The sequence below is a fragment of the Asparagus officinalis genome, chromosome 1 (genome assembly GCF_001876935.1).
Source record: "Asparagus officinalis chromosome 1, Aspof.V1, whole genome shotgun sequence".
Classification (NCBI taxonomy): domain Eukaryota; kingdom Viridiplantae; phylum Streptophyta; class Magnoliopsida; order Asparagales; family Asparagaceae; genus Asparagus; species Asparagus officinalis.
In genome coordinates, this window is record NC_033794.1 from 117,657,563 (window position 1) to 117,674,544 (window position 16,982).

Below are 16,982 nucleotides of genomic sequence, written 5' to 3' on the forward strand. Positions count from 1 at the left end.
GATCCTACATATCATTGCTTTATTCGGAATCTCTTCATGAAGTTTTCGACTGTCTCACCATTCTTCTGCTTCTCATCAAATAGAGTGTCGATTGAGACCTCGGTGTCGTCGTCGAAGAAGTTCGTAGAAACATATTCCTCCATGTCGTCCCAACTGGCTGATACTCCCGGCTTGAGCGACGATACCAATCGAAAGGCCGCTCCGCGAAGAGTGCCAACGAAAGACCGCACCATTAAGGCGTTCATTCCCGAGAGATTATTCCAAGTGAGACTTAAAATATATTATAGTGTTGGGTAGGGGAACCATTTCCATCAAACGGCGTAAAGTTGATTAAATTGAACTTTGCCGGATATGGAATTGATTCCCACTCCCTTGGGTATGGACATGGTATGCCGGACCTCTTCACTTCTTGAGCATTCATCAACGCGTTGATTTTGCTCTCCAAGTCCTTCATTTTCTTTTCTTCACTCGTATCTGTCTTCGAGTGGCTTCTGGGAGAGGTAATATGGTCTTCTTTTGCATTATCATCCAAGGGACCGCCTCCGTTATTGTTGTTGATAGGAGGAATAGTTATGTTGACATTATCTTCTTCCCGTTCATTCTCCTCTTGATTCGGATTATTACAATGACTGGGTTCTCCTTGGTGAGTTGTCAGAGCCGCGATTTGCTGGTCATGCATCTCTCTCATCTGCTGCATGGCCATCTCCATCTCGAACTTGAAAGCTTCCTTCTGCTTAGTCAGGGCATCTTCAAGCATCTTGTTTACTTGTTCGGCGCTGATCATAAGTGGTTCGTAAGGCTGTCCCGCACTAGACGCCGTGTCATCGGATGCTATAGCCGAGTAGGAGTTTGAACCAGCATCTGACGCCTCCTCTTCCAAAGGAAGTCTCTTTTGCATCCTTTGGTAATTCTTTCGCCTATTGATCCCTGACCGCAATCGAGTCATGCGTTGGGATACTTCGGCAAGTTGATCTGAGCTAGAGTGTCGTGTCGATTTCCCTCTGCCGGTCATATTAGCAGACACCTCTAGGAACTCGTCCTCTTGGCGGTCAGGCTTCTTCCTACGGAAACGCCTTGGCTTGGTCTCAGACGTTCTAGTGGAAATTCTCTTGAACACCGAAACTCTCCTTGGGGCTTTAGTGCAGCAACATTCTGACAGCACCGCCTTGATTATGTTGGCACACGGACAGTGAGAATCCATGTCTTTGGTGTTTCTCTTCCGAGACTTATCCATACCCCCAGCTCTATAGTACAACTCGTCAGTTTGATAACTGGAGCAACTCATAGAGTGTTGGCATGACTTCCCAGGTATAACACCATCATCATCAGATGAATGTGTTTCCCTCTGGGGATACGACGCTTTATTGTTTGGCAAAAACCTGTGGCTAAAACTTAACGGGCTCTTGAACTTCGACCCGCAATCTAATGCGGTCGGTAACAGGGGCTTTCCCTTTGTTATCTTTCTTGGGGGGATTAGCACGACCCCCAGTCTGGTTTGTTGTTTGGGAACCTTTCAACGGTTTCAATCGCTCCTTGACAGGTGCCTTGCCTCGATCTTCTGGTAAAGGGTCGAGGCGACCTTTCAAACGAACCCTGAATCTTGAAGAATCCACGTTCCTACCTGGCTCCGCCGGAGGTGCGGGAGCAGGGGAAACGGGATCTGAATTTGAAGAAGGCTGGACGCTACTTCCGTCCACTTTTGTTTTAGGTGTCGGCTTCGCCTTTGGCACCCACACCTGCTTGTGTTTTGACGGCTTCTTGACCGTCTCTTCATTCTGCATCTCTTCCGCTTTCTGCAGAAGGACTCGGGCATGCGCAAGCAATGCGCGGCGTTTCTTGATTCGCTCTTCGAGGGTTGAGCGAGTCCTCTTGACACGAACCCATTCGTTCGTCTCTGTCTTGGAGGAGGAGTTGGTTGTTCGCCGTTGTTGCACCTGGCGCTGTCTGGACTTTAGATCCTCATTGTAGCGGATCCCGTCCATCGATTCTGCGGCCTTGGCCAACTGTCGCGCAAGGCGTTGACGCCGTCTTTGGCGCGCCCTCTTCGACAAGGTTGGAACACCTTCAGCAGTTGACTTTGCGGCGGAAGGGAGATCTGGATCTGCGGCTTCGACCACGTTAGAGTAAGTGCAACGGCGGCGAGGGGATCTTGGATCTTCGATCCTGAGGGCCCGCGAGCACTCTTGGAAGATGAAATCTTCCTGCGCCTGTTTGGAGAGGCGGATCTGGAGGAGGAGGAAGAGAGGTACTCTTCAAACTTCTGTTGATCGAACTCGTATTCGATCTCTTCGTTCACCCGGATCTTGAAGGCCGGCTGCATCACGACGGCCTCGGCAGCGAGGCCGTGGGCTCCCACTGTGGTCGCCAGTTTGTTTTCGTCGAAAGTTACCTTCATTATTGATTTCATTAAAACTTTAAACGTTACAAATGAATTCAAACAACAAAGAAATAAAGATTACAACTTTTTTGAAAATAAACACAAGATCCGTTCGTCGTCTCTTGCTTGCGTGGGTCTTTAGCCTGTGACGGGGATGTTGATATCCGTGGACTACCTGGCAATCAGATCTGGTCCAGAGCTTCGTCGATCCGCGAAGAGATCTAGAAACTTGAAGCGCCTATCTCGATAAAAGCGAGATATTTGCTCTTCTTAGTATTACCACAACGGGATAATACTAAGGATCGGGTACGGGTGATGTAGATCTGACGAAGAAACTCTCGTGCGTTGAAGTGCTCGATCACTCTTCACTCCGACAGGGCTTCGCCAATTCTCCAAAACTCCAGATCTGAAAAAAATGAGGCCTAAGGCTTGTATTTATAGGCATGAGGGGTTGCGGAGCGGTTAAAACCACTTAAAGGGATCAAATCCGTGCTGAGACACCCTTGGGGTGTCTCGGACAAACCGAGACACCCTTGGGGTGTCTTAGCCAAACCGAGACACCCTTGGGGTGTCTCGGTTCCAAGGCCGAGACTTTCCCCCTCCCTCTCTCTTTTTTGAACTCGGATCTGAGTGATTCCAAATGCGTTGGAAGTCTGACGAAGAATTCTATCAGTTCCAATGGTTAGATTATCTGTAGAATGAACGAGACACGAAGGGCGTTGTTCCTTTTGTAAACATCGCGGGGTTCTCGATTAGCCTATGTCTTCGTTATTCCGAAATCCTATCAGCTCACGTAGTTCGTCGGTTCACTTCAAGCGTTCACCGACATCAGTCGAACTCCTGTGAACCAGATAGTGATGTTCATTGTCGTTCTTTAATACTGAGCTGTTCGTGGAGACCCATAGGCAATTTTCGATGCCTACAGACCTTATTCGTCACAGATGGTTGTTCATACATACTAGATAGCGCAGCCATGAGATCTGTCGTCGAATTCTGATTCTTGATGTTGAAAGCTACAGATTTGAACAGGGTCAACCTAATTTCTCCAAGGGCCTTCCAATCTAATAGCTTTCACTCTTCATCCTTCATATCTGTTGGCTTCTCTCCCAATGGCAGATATAGATCCTTCTGATAGAGGTAGTCTTCCATCTGCATCTTCTAGAACCCGAAGTTTCTCGCATCAAACTTCTCGATCTTGAATGTTTTCTTCTCAGATCCCATGTCTCTGATCTCAAATTGCCTACGCCAAACCTGGTCGCTCTAATACCAATTGATAGGGTTTTATCTAACCCCCTGATACAATTTGGAAATAGAGATGAGAGAGAAGGGAGAGAAAACAATCACACAAAACACACAAGATTTACATGATTCACTTCTCGATGTGAGAAGCTAAGTCTACGGCCACCGCAGGAGAAAATTTTACTATTTTTGTCAATCTTACAAGTTTCCCTAATCTCTCCTTTAATAACATAATGGTTATTACAAACAAGATTCTAAAACAGTTTAGCAAAAAAATGAGCCTAGGCCCAAAAAACCCGACCCGCGATCGACCACAGATACAGTCACGGTCGATCCCAAAAAATACTGAGACCAAATCTGATTACAAGGTTTGGCGCAGTTGACCGCAAAAAGTGCAGAGACTTTTTCGTGGACCTGTGCACGTTCGCGATTGACCGCTGCACCACTCGCGGTCAATCGTGAAGCCTCCAGGTTGATTCCTTCGACGTTTTGCCTTAACTTCATCACCGTCATTCCTGTTTCTCCAATTTCTCATGTTTCCTCTTCAAATAAGGTATAGGGCAAATCAGATAGTTAGGCTCCACATATCCTAACATCCCCATCACCCACGCCCGCCAGCTCAGCAAGACCCTCCATCTGATTACCACAGATTCCACATACCTCCCCGGTCTTCCCCATCTGATCCCCAAACACGTCTGAGTATGAGTTCTTCTCATTCTCAAGCTGTCCCCCTTTGTTCCGGTGATAAGATAAGCTATCCTCGGCGGCTCCGATTCCAAAACCGCATTCTCATCCAAAGACTTCATAGGGTTTGAATCCAATGCATACCCATCAGAATCATCCAAACCAGTGAATGAAATTATATCCAACGACAATGAATCTCCATTGGACTGAGATGAGAAAAGCCCAAAACCTGTGGCTAAAAAGAGGGTTAGAGATACTATTAAGCTAGCAAAGAAGGGGAGGAACCATCTTTTGTCACTAAATGGTCTCCCTAAGTGATTTCCCCTATTTTTCCTCATAATTCTTTGATATCCAGATTCAAATAAATCATTTACAGCATTAACCTCCTGAAAAGCTAACACCAAAAATTAAACATGGAGACCAATTTTAGTTATAATCTCTGAATCCAGACACCAAAATCTCAACTTTAGCAAGCAGAAATGAACAGAATCACTTCAGATGATAGTTCTGCTTCATGAGTCTGACGAAATCAGGGTAAAAACTCAAAAATTCAAGGCGCCCCCTCCTCCACCACCACTGCCGCCAACCCCACCCTCTCCTCCTCCCCTTTATCCACCCCAAAATTGATCAATCCCTACCGATCCAAGAACCTAAACACCTTCTCAGTCGACCCTACATCTCCAATCAGAGACTTCCTCACCTCAGTAAACGTCAGCCTTCGAGACGGCTCCTCGCAAAATCTATTGATGATGAAGTCTCGGGACTCCTTGTAAACCCTAGGGTTCCTCGAATACGAGCTCCCGTCGAAGAATTCAGGAAGGGATCTGTGCTCCGTCTCATGGATCGAGTCCCAGCTGAACCAACCTAATCGAAATTGGGAGAAAATTAGGAATTTAGTTAACCCTAACCCTAGGAGAGAGAGAGAGAGAGAGAAGGAGAGTTAGAGAGAGAAAGAGAGCATGAGTTATTTGATTGGGAGAGGTTGAAGAGGAGGTTTAGGAGCAACATGAGTTATTTGATGAGGGGGTTTTGTGCAAAAAATCCAGCCAGCTGGACATCACGTGAGTCGTCACGTGAGAAAACTGATCGGAAAAATCAATCCAGCCAAACTTAAGGGGTATATGTCGCCGAAGTCTACAAAATATATCAATTTGTCAAAAGTGACAAAAATATACCAGTATCTCACCGAGTGTCTACAAAATATACCAATTTGACCATTTTGCCCAAATAAAAGCATAGTGGGGACTAGCAAAGCTAGTGGCATTTTTTGTTATTTACAGGAACCTCAGGGGCAATTGAGGACCTATCTGTTCAAAAAGCAGGTGCCGCTTCCTTAAAAAGAAGTCTTTTATTCCCCGAACCCAGGTCTTGCTGTCTCTCACTCCCTCTGTTCACAGTTTCACACTAATTTTTCACTCTCTCGACTCTACTGAGACCTGATCTAAGCTTGAGGCAAAATTTTAATGGCCATGGACGAAGGCAAGAGCTCTACTCTTGTCCACATCTTGGTGATTGCTCTTAGTCTCACTGCCTTCGGCTTCGCCATCGCCGCTGAGCGCAGAAGGAGCACGGTAAGGCCTCCTCTCATTCTACTCTTTAGATTTCTTTTGTGTTCAGAAGTGAAATTGATCGTTTCCCTTTCTTGGTATTGAAGATCTGACTGTTTTCTGGTAAAAAGTTTGGATCTTGGGTGTGCCCAATTGCAAATTGAAGGGGGGTAGTTTGTGATTTTGTGTTTTGAGGGTTGGGTGGAGCTTTGGTCAGTGCAATGTTGAATAGATGAAATGTTTATGCTGTAATCATGTTGTTTGTTGTTGGACTTTTTGTTGGGTAATTTATTGTGGAAAAAATAGGATATTTTTTGGGGATAATGAGGTTATTAGGGTTTTCCCCCTGACAGGTCTTTGATTATGTAGTTAGAGGTTAATTATGTGGTTTGATGCAATTAGGAATGTTGGTCTTAGTTAAAACCGATAATCCATAAACTTGGGGGAAAAGGATCATCCATAAATGAACTTATTACTTTTTAAGTTTTTGATTGCTTATAGTTTCAATACCAAGTGGTTTTTGGTGTCAATTGTAGGAATTTAAAGGTAGTAATTGGCGTGAGAGATGTCCACACCGAAAAAAGACTGATGTGTTTGGAGTTTAGGAGCGACCAAGTGCCAATTATATGGGATTTGTTGTTCCCATTAGATATTTTATATGGTTACTGAATTGTAAGGGGGAAGTCTTTTTAGTATTTGGTTATCATAGAGCTGTTGACTTTGGGTAATAGTTTGAATGATCGTTGACTGTTTACAATACATAATTTGAATGAGAAGCCACCAGTGGCGGACCCATGCCTGTTCACACTGGTTCAGTTGAACCACCTGATTCTGGAGAAGTTTTAGAGTATTTTCAAAAAATGAGTACAAGAAGATATGAATTGTAAGAGCTTTAGTCTTGTATGTAGCTACTTCTGTAAGTTTTTGTTACTTCTCTACACTAGTGGATGAATGTAAAGTATGCTACTGATGTTTATCAATATGGAGTAGCATTTGTCTTTAAAACTAGCTACTACTTGTTTTGTTGCAAACTTGCAATATTATTTATCAATATGAAAGAGTATCATTTTGTCTTTAAAGTTAGCTGCAGATTGTCTTTTTACAGGATTTAGTAGAATTTTTTTCATAAGGTGATAGTGTTTGGGAATATTTTGAACCAGCGCCGTTAAGGCTGTAGATCCGCCACTGGAAGCCACTTTATAACTTTGTGACTACTCAACATTTGCCTATACGATATCTATCTCTAATCAATTTGCTAGTTGAATTAGTTATTGGAGAAACAATTATGCTAGCTATACACTGTGCTTTACAATGTGATGTTCTGAATTATGCTAGCTATACATTGTGCTTTACAATGTGATGTTCTGTCTCTACACATTTTGTAAATTACTAACCAATTACTTCTTGCTTTCTTTGAATTTTCTTACAAATCTCATGTCTATAGGATGAATGTGCTAGTTATAAAGGTGGATAAGGTAACCTTTCCCAGAATTTGCAGGTCGAAGCATCTTAACATAAACAAACCCGCTGTATGATTCACTTTTCTTCATAACATGACAAAGTTTTGATAGATTATGTCCTGTCCCCATATGTTTATTTAAGTCATTGCATTAGACTGTTGCTGAGGACTTTCACTTGCAACATGTTCCTTTTACTTATTTCAGAATCCAGATATTCTTATTGAATTTTTCGCCTTTCTACTAACAAACAAATCAAGCTTCTACTCCTACAAGTGTTCTTTTCTTGCTAGCCTATTGTATCTTAGTCTAGTAGAGTTTTCACTGTTTGCTCATTTGTTTCACGAGCTTATACTGCAATTGAACTGCATGATTAATAACGCACAGTTCCCATTGTGAACGTGAACAGTGCGAGACAGTGGACAGTGTCTCGGCGCTGTTCACCCGAGACAGTGAACAGTGTCTCTGCACCGTTCACCCGAGAGCGGTTTGGGCTTTTTTTCTTGTGGTTTTGGGCCCTATTTTCTTGGTTAAATAGGAACTCGTTCCTAGGGTTTTCTAAGGGGTTTTGCGGCTGTTTTGAGAGAAAAAAATAGAGTTTTTCAGATCTAAAAGGTGAGATTTTGAGGAGAGAAAAAAAGAGCTTGGAGAGATTTTACAAGAGAGGTCAATTTCTTTTGAGTAAAAAATCATACCTTCATCTTTGGGACGAGCTTGTGTGTTGTATAAGTCGTCGGTGTTCTCCTTATAGTGGAATCTCCCTTCACCCCTCCCATGGACGTAGGCAAGTTTGCCGAACCATATAAATCTCGTGTCTTTATTTTTTTTCTGGGTGTTGGCTATAGCTTGATGATTTTCTCGATATTCAGACCTAGATCTGATATTGGGAAGAGTGTATCTCACTTTGTTGAGATATATTACTTCTGTTCTTGTTTTCTTTGTGAATCAGGAATATAGAGGTTGATTTGAGCTTTTGTGAAAACAAAAGTAAAGGCTTTCTGGGTGATATCGCTCCCGCGGCGTGACGGCGTGACTCTGCGTCCAACACCCATATTTCATTTCCATGCTACATATCTAAGTAAATGCAGGAGAAACGCCAAAATTTACTTATTAAACACAATATATATGGAAAATGAACAGTTTTCCCAATAGAAGTTTTTTTTTTTTGTTTGAATGAGGTAAAGAAGTTTATGCTAAAATTATCCAAAAAAATAAAAAATAAATAAAAAAATTCATGTGTATCTACGATAAAGGTAAAGAAATATTGGGGTGGGTTTATCCCTTTCACTAGCATATTCAAACCAGTAGGTGTTCTTTTAGAAGATACTAGATTTTATGCACGTGCAATGCACGTGGTTAAATACTGTGATTAAGTATTTTTGGTTTATTTTCTTACTAAAGTTTGTTTCTCGGTTACTCTTTGATAATTTTTGCTAACTTTGATCAAATATTTTTGGTTTATTTTTTTACTAAAATTTGTTCCTCGATTACACTTTGATTATTTATTTATTTGATGTTTGTTTGAATAGGTTATACCCAGATAAAATTTTTATGTTGATAGTTAAATTGTCAATAGATAAATATAATCTAAAACCAATTTAAATTTTTATTTTATTTGGATCGGCATGAAACCGAGCTTGACCTGAGGAAGTATAGTGTTATAAAAGTGAAAACACTTGAAAACATTATAAAAGGAAGATGAATAATAAAGTCAACGAGTCAAGATGATTGATTTAAAGTGGACTAAAATGACGGAAAATAGTTAATGAAAAAAATCATAAACTGAAGATTAATGCTAACTCTAGTATACTTTTATATGATAAAAACATCCACATATGCATATGAAAACACTAAAAATAATTTATGAAAATCCCTTCTAAAGGTTCCTAATTTTACTAAAAAAATAGAATTATTCTATAACAATTCATATAACATTATCTTTTGTTGTTTCTATTTTATTTTTTATTGAGTCGAGATCAATTATTCTTCATCTTTATCTTTTCCTAGGTAATTCTAGAGTAGTGTCTTCATCGTCTATATCGATTGTGATATGAGACTGGAGCATGTTATCTTTCCTTGAGCTCATTCATCTTTTGTCTTCTCGTCTAAATTCACAAAGAAGTTGAATATATTTCTTATGTTCAACACAAATTTCTGACAATATGGACTTTGATTTTTTTTCTATTTCAATAAGAATAAATGTTAATTTTATATATATTAAAACTTTTGTGCTTTTAATTTATTACTTAAATAAGGTTAGGAGCTATCTCTTTTTTTTATGTAATGAATTCTTTTGTTGTGCATCCAATAAGAATTTTTACTGTGTCATAATGTTACCTTTGCCCTGTCTGTGTTATTTTCCATGAGGATTTGAACTAAATACTTTACATTTTTTATTATCAATTTGCTTTAGTTTATAATATTAATATTTAATTTTGATATATTTATTTCATGAAGAAGAAATATCACTTATCATTGGTACTACATCATCGGCGATTCTACACTATTTATCACCTGGACACTTATTATTAACATCTCTATCCACTTTCTTGTTATAGCCTTTGCAAACATAGAACCACTGCTCAACTCTATTATAAATGGTAGTTATCATTGCCTTAAAGGTGCGATAGTGTGTTTGTATATTTTGGTAAATTATTCTTAGGTTTTAATTGTATGAATTTTGGAGTAGGTTTTCTAAGATCATACCTCTTTCAAATATTATAATTGTTGTATATATTAGTAATTTGAATTTTTACTGTATTTATAAAGAGTCTTAATAGAGATGCTTTTGTCTTGGCAGCTTATTCTAAAAGAATGTTGCATATTAGCTTTAAAATATAATATTTTTTATTTATAGTGTTATATGGATGTTTGTTAGGTTTGCTTACTAATCTCTTATTTCTTCAGTAAGTTATATATTTGGATTGATATATATTATTGACGCAATTTACGATGACATGCATATCTCCTCTATAAATTTGAGACAGATATAAGGTGAATTTTATATTTAGTGATATTTAATAAGAATTTTAGTAATGAAATATACTACCTTCATATTTAGAGATCTTGAATTCCAATGGTGCTATTACATCATTATCTTTGATTATGTCTTTAAGAATTGATCGTTTGTTAGTAGTCATGCCCCTAAATAAAGTCACAAGCAGGGTCGTGACACTACATAAGAAAAAGAAAAAAGACGATTTTATATTTTTTTGCTTACACAGAGTCATGACATGGTAATTTTTTTTTTCATGAAGAATGTTTCTTTGATTGGAATAAAGATGTTCAATATATTCTTCAGGAGGTATTCAGTCGGTATTTCTTTGATAAATATAACTTATGCTAGTGTTAATTGAAGTGATTCATGGACATTCTGAATTCCATTTGAAATGAAAACCATTTGATTCTTTAAAGGATATCTCTAAATTTTCTAATAGTCCTACATACATAAATCTTTATAATTTTTTACCCTATAAATATTATTACCATTAGATATCAATATTTATAGATTATAATCAATTAATGTTAAGCTATTGTAGTATAGTTTTTTATCAGTTTTTTGTGATTTAGTCTTCTATCAATTAATGATACTTATGTATTTTTGCTGCTCTTAACATATTGGTAAAATTATATGCAATTACTTTAATTTATACAATAACATTAATTTTTAATCTATTATATATTTTTTAAATGTTTATTCTTTAACTGGATATTTTTAATCTGTTATTATTACTATTTTTTTACTAGTATCAACTTGACTATTTTCAGATTCTAAAAAGGGATAGTAAATCTTAAATTATATGTTATATTTATATTTATATATCTTAATGAAAGAACATCACACAATTATTCTTTTCTTTGACAAGTTCTAAATTTTTAGTTTTTTATTTTGTGTAATTTTAAACTTTTGAGAGTATTTTGTCTAGTTTTTAAAACTTTTTGTTTTTTTGTAATACTTCATGTAATAAGCTGATACTACGGAGCTGTTTTATATATTTTATTAATCTTATTTAAATTGTTGACATATAGATAGTTCATGGGGTATTAGGATAAAATATAAGTATGATTAGGATAAATTATAATTTAAATTAAATATTTAAAGTAGCACATGATAATTTTGACTATGGAAAGCTTTTCCCGAACTCGTGTTTTTAAAGGGAGTATCATTTTTGTTTTCCTTAATTTTTCTTTTTTATAATTTAGAGAATGACTTTTGTCTCTTTAATTTGTTTGGTGGATTATGTAAATATCTCATCCACATTATGTAGTTTTGTAGGTCTACTTTGTTCCCGGGTTCGATCTTTGGGGTAGACATTATTTGTCTCATTAATTTATTTAGTTTTTGCATATACGCCATTCATTTTGTAGACATTTGTAAATTTGGCATTTAATAATTTTATTTAGATTTACATTTCAATTTAAACTGTATCCTTATCTTCATACTATGTATATTCAATAAGAATTCGTTAATTTATTAACTTACTCTTAATGGAATAATATTTGAATTCCAAGAGTATTTTTGTCTATCGAAAGATTTTTCTGAACTCGTGCTTTTATAAAAGGGAGTATGATAATGTGAGATTACTCTCTGTACCGAAACAGAATTACTGAAGTCAAAAAGATTCCTGATATCTTTAATACATGTCATAAATCCTTGTACATCCCTAACTGATATGTATGCCTTACTAGTAACTCCAAAAGACAAAATTTCCTTCATCAAATTTATTTCTCTGTTATTCTTTTGATTGATTATATTGAATTACAAAATGATGGGATTGGCATGTTTATATTAACTGGATATGGCTGAAAGAAAGTATCAAGATTGTTATAAAAAGAAACCAACAGGATGACAAGTAACTAGGTGAAATAGCAGCCAATTCATCGTTCGGGCAGTTCTTCTTCTTTGATTACCTGATGTGAAGAGCCATTCTACTAATTTGACTGTAACCTAGCTTTTGCAATACCACAGACGTGGCTTCTCAAGCTCACCTTATTTTCCTCAAGGTCTTTTAAGATAATATTGAATTTGGATCCCCTCTACCACCAAAAAAGTACTGGAGAAATCACTACTTTATAGCCAACCATTGATTTGTGTATTGGATAGTTATGATTCATTACAAATCTAGCACTCACCATACTGTGTGAATTGCATTCGTTCCTAATTTACACTCAGAAGACAAATCAAAACAACCCTCTAAATAAATCAACGATTATTAACAAGATGTTGGTCTCTCCACTACTTTTGGTAGTGGAAAGGATCTTACTCTGATATATTTCACGTAAAATTTTTGTTAACATTCCAAGTATATAACTTTCCCCTTACTTCTTAATTTATTGGGAGTTCTCGGTACTTTCTTTGAGGGCAGACTTCTCGTTGAGGGTTGAGGTTTTTAAGTTTATATTCAGATGCTTCTGCAAGTCGAGTGCCCTCTTTTGGTATCGGTTTTTTTAATAAAATCTGCTTTAAATTCTTTATTCTTGGCTGGTGAGGATTGAACTTGGGTTGCTCTAATATCATCTTAAAGACCTTGCCACGACCACGAAACTCTGAAGTTGTGATGAGAGTTGAGGTTTATAATTTTATTTTCTTATTTCTCATTGAAGGGTTTGTTTGGTCTTGAAGTTTGAACAACTAGTTCTTCAACAACTAGTTCACAAAGTTGAGGCGAATATTCATCGGCCAACATGAGTTATATTTGCAGCAGTACTTTGAAGAAGTAAATAGCAGTAGGAAGTGTTCTGAAATAGCTATGAAATCTGAATTTTATGCCATTTAAATGAGATACTGTTCCTTTATCTTTATCAAATGCGTGTTACAGTAATCATTCTCACTTTTGCTCTTACATTGCAGGGTGAGATTGTTCACGATCCTCACAATATCACCTTTTGTGTTTATGACTCTGATGTTGCAACTGGCTATGGAGTTGGTGCCTTCCTCTTCCTCTTCTCGGGTCAGTCTTTGCTTATGGGTATCACAAAGTGCTTGTGCTTCGGCAAGCCTTTAGCCCCCGGTTCAAGTCGAGCCTGGTCTATCATCTACTTTGCTTCCTCCTGGTGAGCTGATTTATCCAATCTATCTTCTCAAAGCAAATTTTTCGTCATTGCTAATCGTTTAGATCCTCTATTCTGTAACAAAATTTCGATGTTCTGGTGAGGGTTGAGGGGTAAATTGTTTACTATAACATGTTGAAGATCCTCTTCATAGACCAGAATAAGGGATATTTTAGTAATACCTTTTTCAAGAAGAATCTGCTTTAAATATGTTTCTGGTGAATTTAGAACGTGTTTTGCTTTGATATTATGTTAAAATCCTCTCATTAGATCAAAATCCGAAGCTGTGATGGGAATTAAGTTTAATTTTCTGAGTTACTCGTGACCATGCCCCTCTATATGTTGGTCTCTCCGAAACTTTATGGGTTAATTGCAAATAGACCCCTTGTATTATCATCCAATTGCGAATACATCCCTTATAGTTTGATTTTTGCAGATAGACCCCTTGAGTAAAATTTTGACTATTTTACCCTCAGAGATAAAATTGTTTTTTGACGAACGGGCATCTTTAGGCTAAAAGAGAAAATAATCTCTCAGGGGTTCTATCCGCAATTGTGTGATAATACATGGGTCTATCCATGACAATTGAACAACAGGGGGTCTGTTCACAATTAACCAAAAATACTTTTTTAGCGTTTACACCTCCAAAGCCCAAACGATGTTATTTGCCCTCAAAACACAATTTAGCAGGGGCAGCCTGGTGCACAAAGCTCTTTTTATGAGTGTGCGTGGTCTAGAAAGGGATCGGGTCATTTTGGAGAAAAGGTAATTTATTGTCTCGTGATTCCCACTTGATATCTCAACCTAACTTGAGAAATGATATCCTTTGTTGCACAGAGGGTCCACGTGCTAATAAAATACTTTAGAGGGTATAGGATGGTGCAAGTGCAAGGTTGTATCTTATGTCAACTATAATATGATATTCTTACTAGTCTAACTCATTCTGCAGGCTGACGTTCTTAGTTGCGTCTGCGTGCTTAATAGCTGGAGCGACGAAGAATGCATACCACACAAAATACAGGCACATGATACATGCTCAGAGCTGGACTTGCGAGTCATTGCGCAAGGGAGTGTTCATTGCCGGAGCGGTCTTCATTATATTGACCATGTTCCTCAATATATACTACTACATGTACTTTGCTAAAGCTACAAGTCAAGCTGCGCGTAAAACCAACAGGTCGAGTTCGACTGTTTCAATGTCTGGATATGCTTAAAATCACCGCATCAGGATTTTAGTTTCCTAGAATTGTAGCTTGAAACCTTATAGACATTAGCGTATGTTTTGTATTGTGCAATGTTTATTAAGGTCACATGTGTAGATGGGTTGAGGGGAACATTGATGTCGATATGAGTAAGAGTAGCTACTTAAAGTTGGGGAGTTTTATGTTTCAGCAATTTATAACTAGTGTAATGATGACATAGTCCCTTCAATGTTGTTGACCTATGTCTGAAACTCTTGATCGATATATGTGATTTATTGGAAAAGTTGTATACGTGGATATGTCGGTGTGTATCTTCTACCGCCGGAGCTTTTGGCTGCTTTATGTTTATATGCTGTACGCTTGTTTACTGCTTAGAGGTTCATATATTACTTTTGGTGTCTTTTGAGTTCAGGCTTCAGCTCAAAAAAATTGCGCCCAATTTGCGGTGGTATGTTACAGTGTCAAAATATAAATGTCAATCATTACCATAATTTCAGAGTTATGATCTAATGATACGATGTCTATTCAAGGAGTTCTAGCGGCACACAAGTTCAGCGAGTGTCCCTACAATAGAGGGACACATGTCCGAAAACGAAAATTAACTCTAAAATTAATCCCAAACCCAACATTTGCCTATCTAATCGCGCAAGGGTCTAAGGGCAGTCGTGCTCAGCCGCTGCCCTTGGACTTCTTCTGTCTAAGGGCATCAAGTTAGCGACGGCTTCTAAAGTCACACTCTCTCTTTCATAAACCCCATTATACATTGCTCGTTAAGGGGTCTCACTCCAAGAGATTGGTATTTGCTCACAGAAATCCAAATACTTTTTGACATTTCCCGTTCATCTTGTGTATTGTGAGATATTATGTTAGGATTCATATTTTGGATGTGTTGAGTTTAGCACATTTCCCCTTGCAACTTGTCCTTTTTATAGATTTATAATTAAACTAACCAATTAGGAGCGGAAATGAACCAAATAATTAGAAAAAAAACTGTTCAGCTATTATTCATCTAGACATTCCGTCATTGTGTGTCATTGATGTTACCAGATCTCGAGATCGAGAAAAAAAAAGTCGTAGTGGAGGCTGCTATTAGAAGATTAGAGGAGCAGAAGGTTGTGAAAAAAGGTTAAATTTCTTATAATTTATTTGTTCTAAATACATTTGCGTGAGATTCCACTAATAAAATATTCTTGCATAAGATGGTATGCTTGAGGTTATCTTTAAAAGGGTATTGAAGTATAATGGGTCCAAATATGCGGTTACATCTACGTTCAATTAATTTGCATAGCGGATTAATTATGTATTAAATCAATATAGTTTGAGAATAGTCACTCGATTGTCAATATCATTCTTAAACTAATTAAGATGGTATCAGTAAAAATCTAATTAAGCTCATAATTAAACCAAAAACTAACCAACAATTGATAATGAGTTGATTGTACCGAGATTTCAAAATATGAATACTCATTGAAGAAATTTGTAAAAATGTATTTTCTTTTAATGCTGGAATGTGTTAATAAATTTACATTAGTGAATTTAGAGATATTATAGTTTATTTAGTTTATTAATGCTCCAATTATCCCATGAGTCTTGGCATTCGCCACTACTTGCCTAGTTGCCTCCCAAGAAAAGGTTACCCAACCAAAGTTTTGTGTGATCTTCAAACTTTATCGTAGACGACAAAACTTGTTTTATTAAGCTCTGGGAGACATTGTTATGGCTCCCAGGCATACTGATGGGCTTGATTGAAGGTTTCTTCCAATATCTCAACAACAAATATGGCCGTAGACAATAAATGAAACAAAGTTGAGTTCCAAATATATATTTGATAGAACACACTATTATATATATACTATCTAATGGACTGTGAAACAAAATTGAGTTCCAAATATTTGGTAGAACACACTGCTATATACTATCTAATAAGCTGTAAGGAGCTAAACTGGTTAATTGCTTTTTTGGAGGACGCAAATTCCATACTTTTGACTAATTAAATTTCCCTTCTCTGTTAAATAAACATATATCATTGTAGATATATATAGGTATATATTAAAAGTAACTAATTAATTCTGTCCATCTCTTCTAAAGAAACCATCAAGTTTATCACTGTATACTAATAATTCTGTCCATATAAAATCGTCCACTATTTAAATATGTATAAATATCAAATATTTCAGCATAAAATAACTGAATTACAGGTAACAAAAGTAGGAGCACTGTTTGTGTAATTTCTGATGGATATTGAACGGATAGCCAAATAGCTTAGATCTAGTCCATAAATAGGTTCTATAGACTTGAGAATGAAATTACCTTTTTTGGCTTCCCTTTGTCAACCATTAATATAATGCAACAAATTAGTTACAAGTAATCCCTTCCGTTGTAGCTAGAGTCGTGCCAGGTACATGCATTCATCACAATTATATAT

At 37.3% G+C, this 16,982-nt stretch overlaps 1 protein-coding gene across 1 annotated transcript; it reads left to right on the plus strand.

Annotated features, from left to right (window-relative positions):
• On the plus strand, positions 5,661-14,854 carry LOC109829162. Its single transcript, XM_020396300.1, has 3 exons — positions 5,661-5,871; positions 13,156-13,358; positions 14,305-14,854. The coding sequence occupies exons 1-3, from the start codon at positions 5,764-5,766 to the stop codon at positions 14,567-14,569; spliced, it is 576 nt and encodes a 191-aa protein (XP_020251889.1). The 5' UTR covers positions 5,661-5,763; the 3' UTR covers positions 14,570-14,854.

What these genes read in the sequence shown, in the direction of transcription:
- LOC109829162 (XM_020396300.1), top strand. Translation starts at nt 5,764, where the DNA reads ATGGCCATGGACGAAGGCAAGAGCTCTACTCTTGTCCACATCTTGGTG. An exon ending in CTGAGCGCAGAAGGAGCACG is followed by an intron (nt 5,872 to 13,155) that starts GTAAGGCCTCCT and finishes CTTACATTGCAG; the next exon opens with GGTGAGATTGTTCACGATCC. An exon ending in ATCTACTTTGCTTCCTCCTG is followed by an intron (nt 13,359 to 14,304) that starts GTGAGCTGATTT and finishes CTCATTCTGCAG; the next exon opens with GCTGACGTTCTTAGTTGCGT.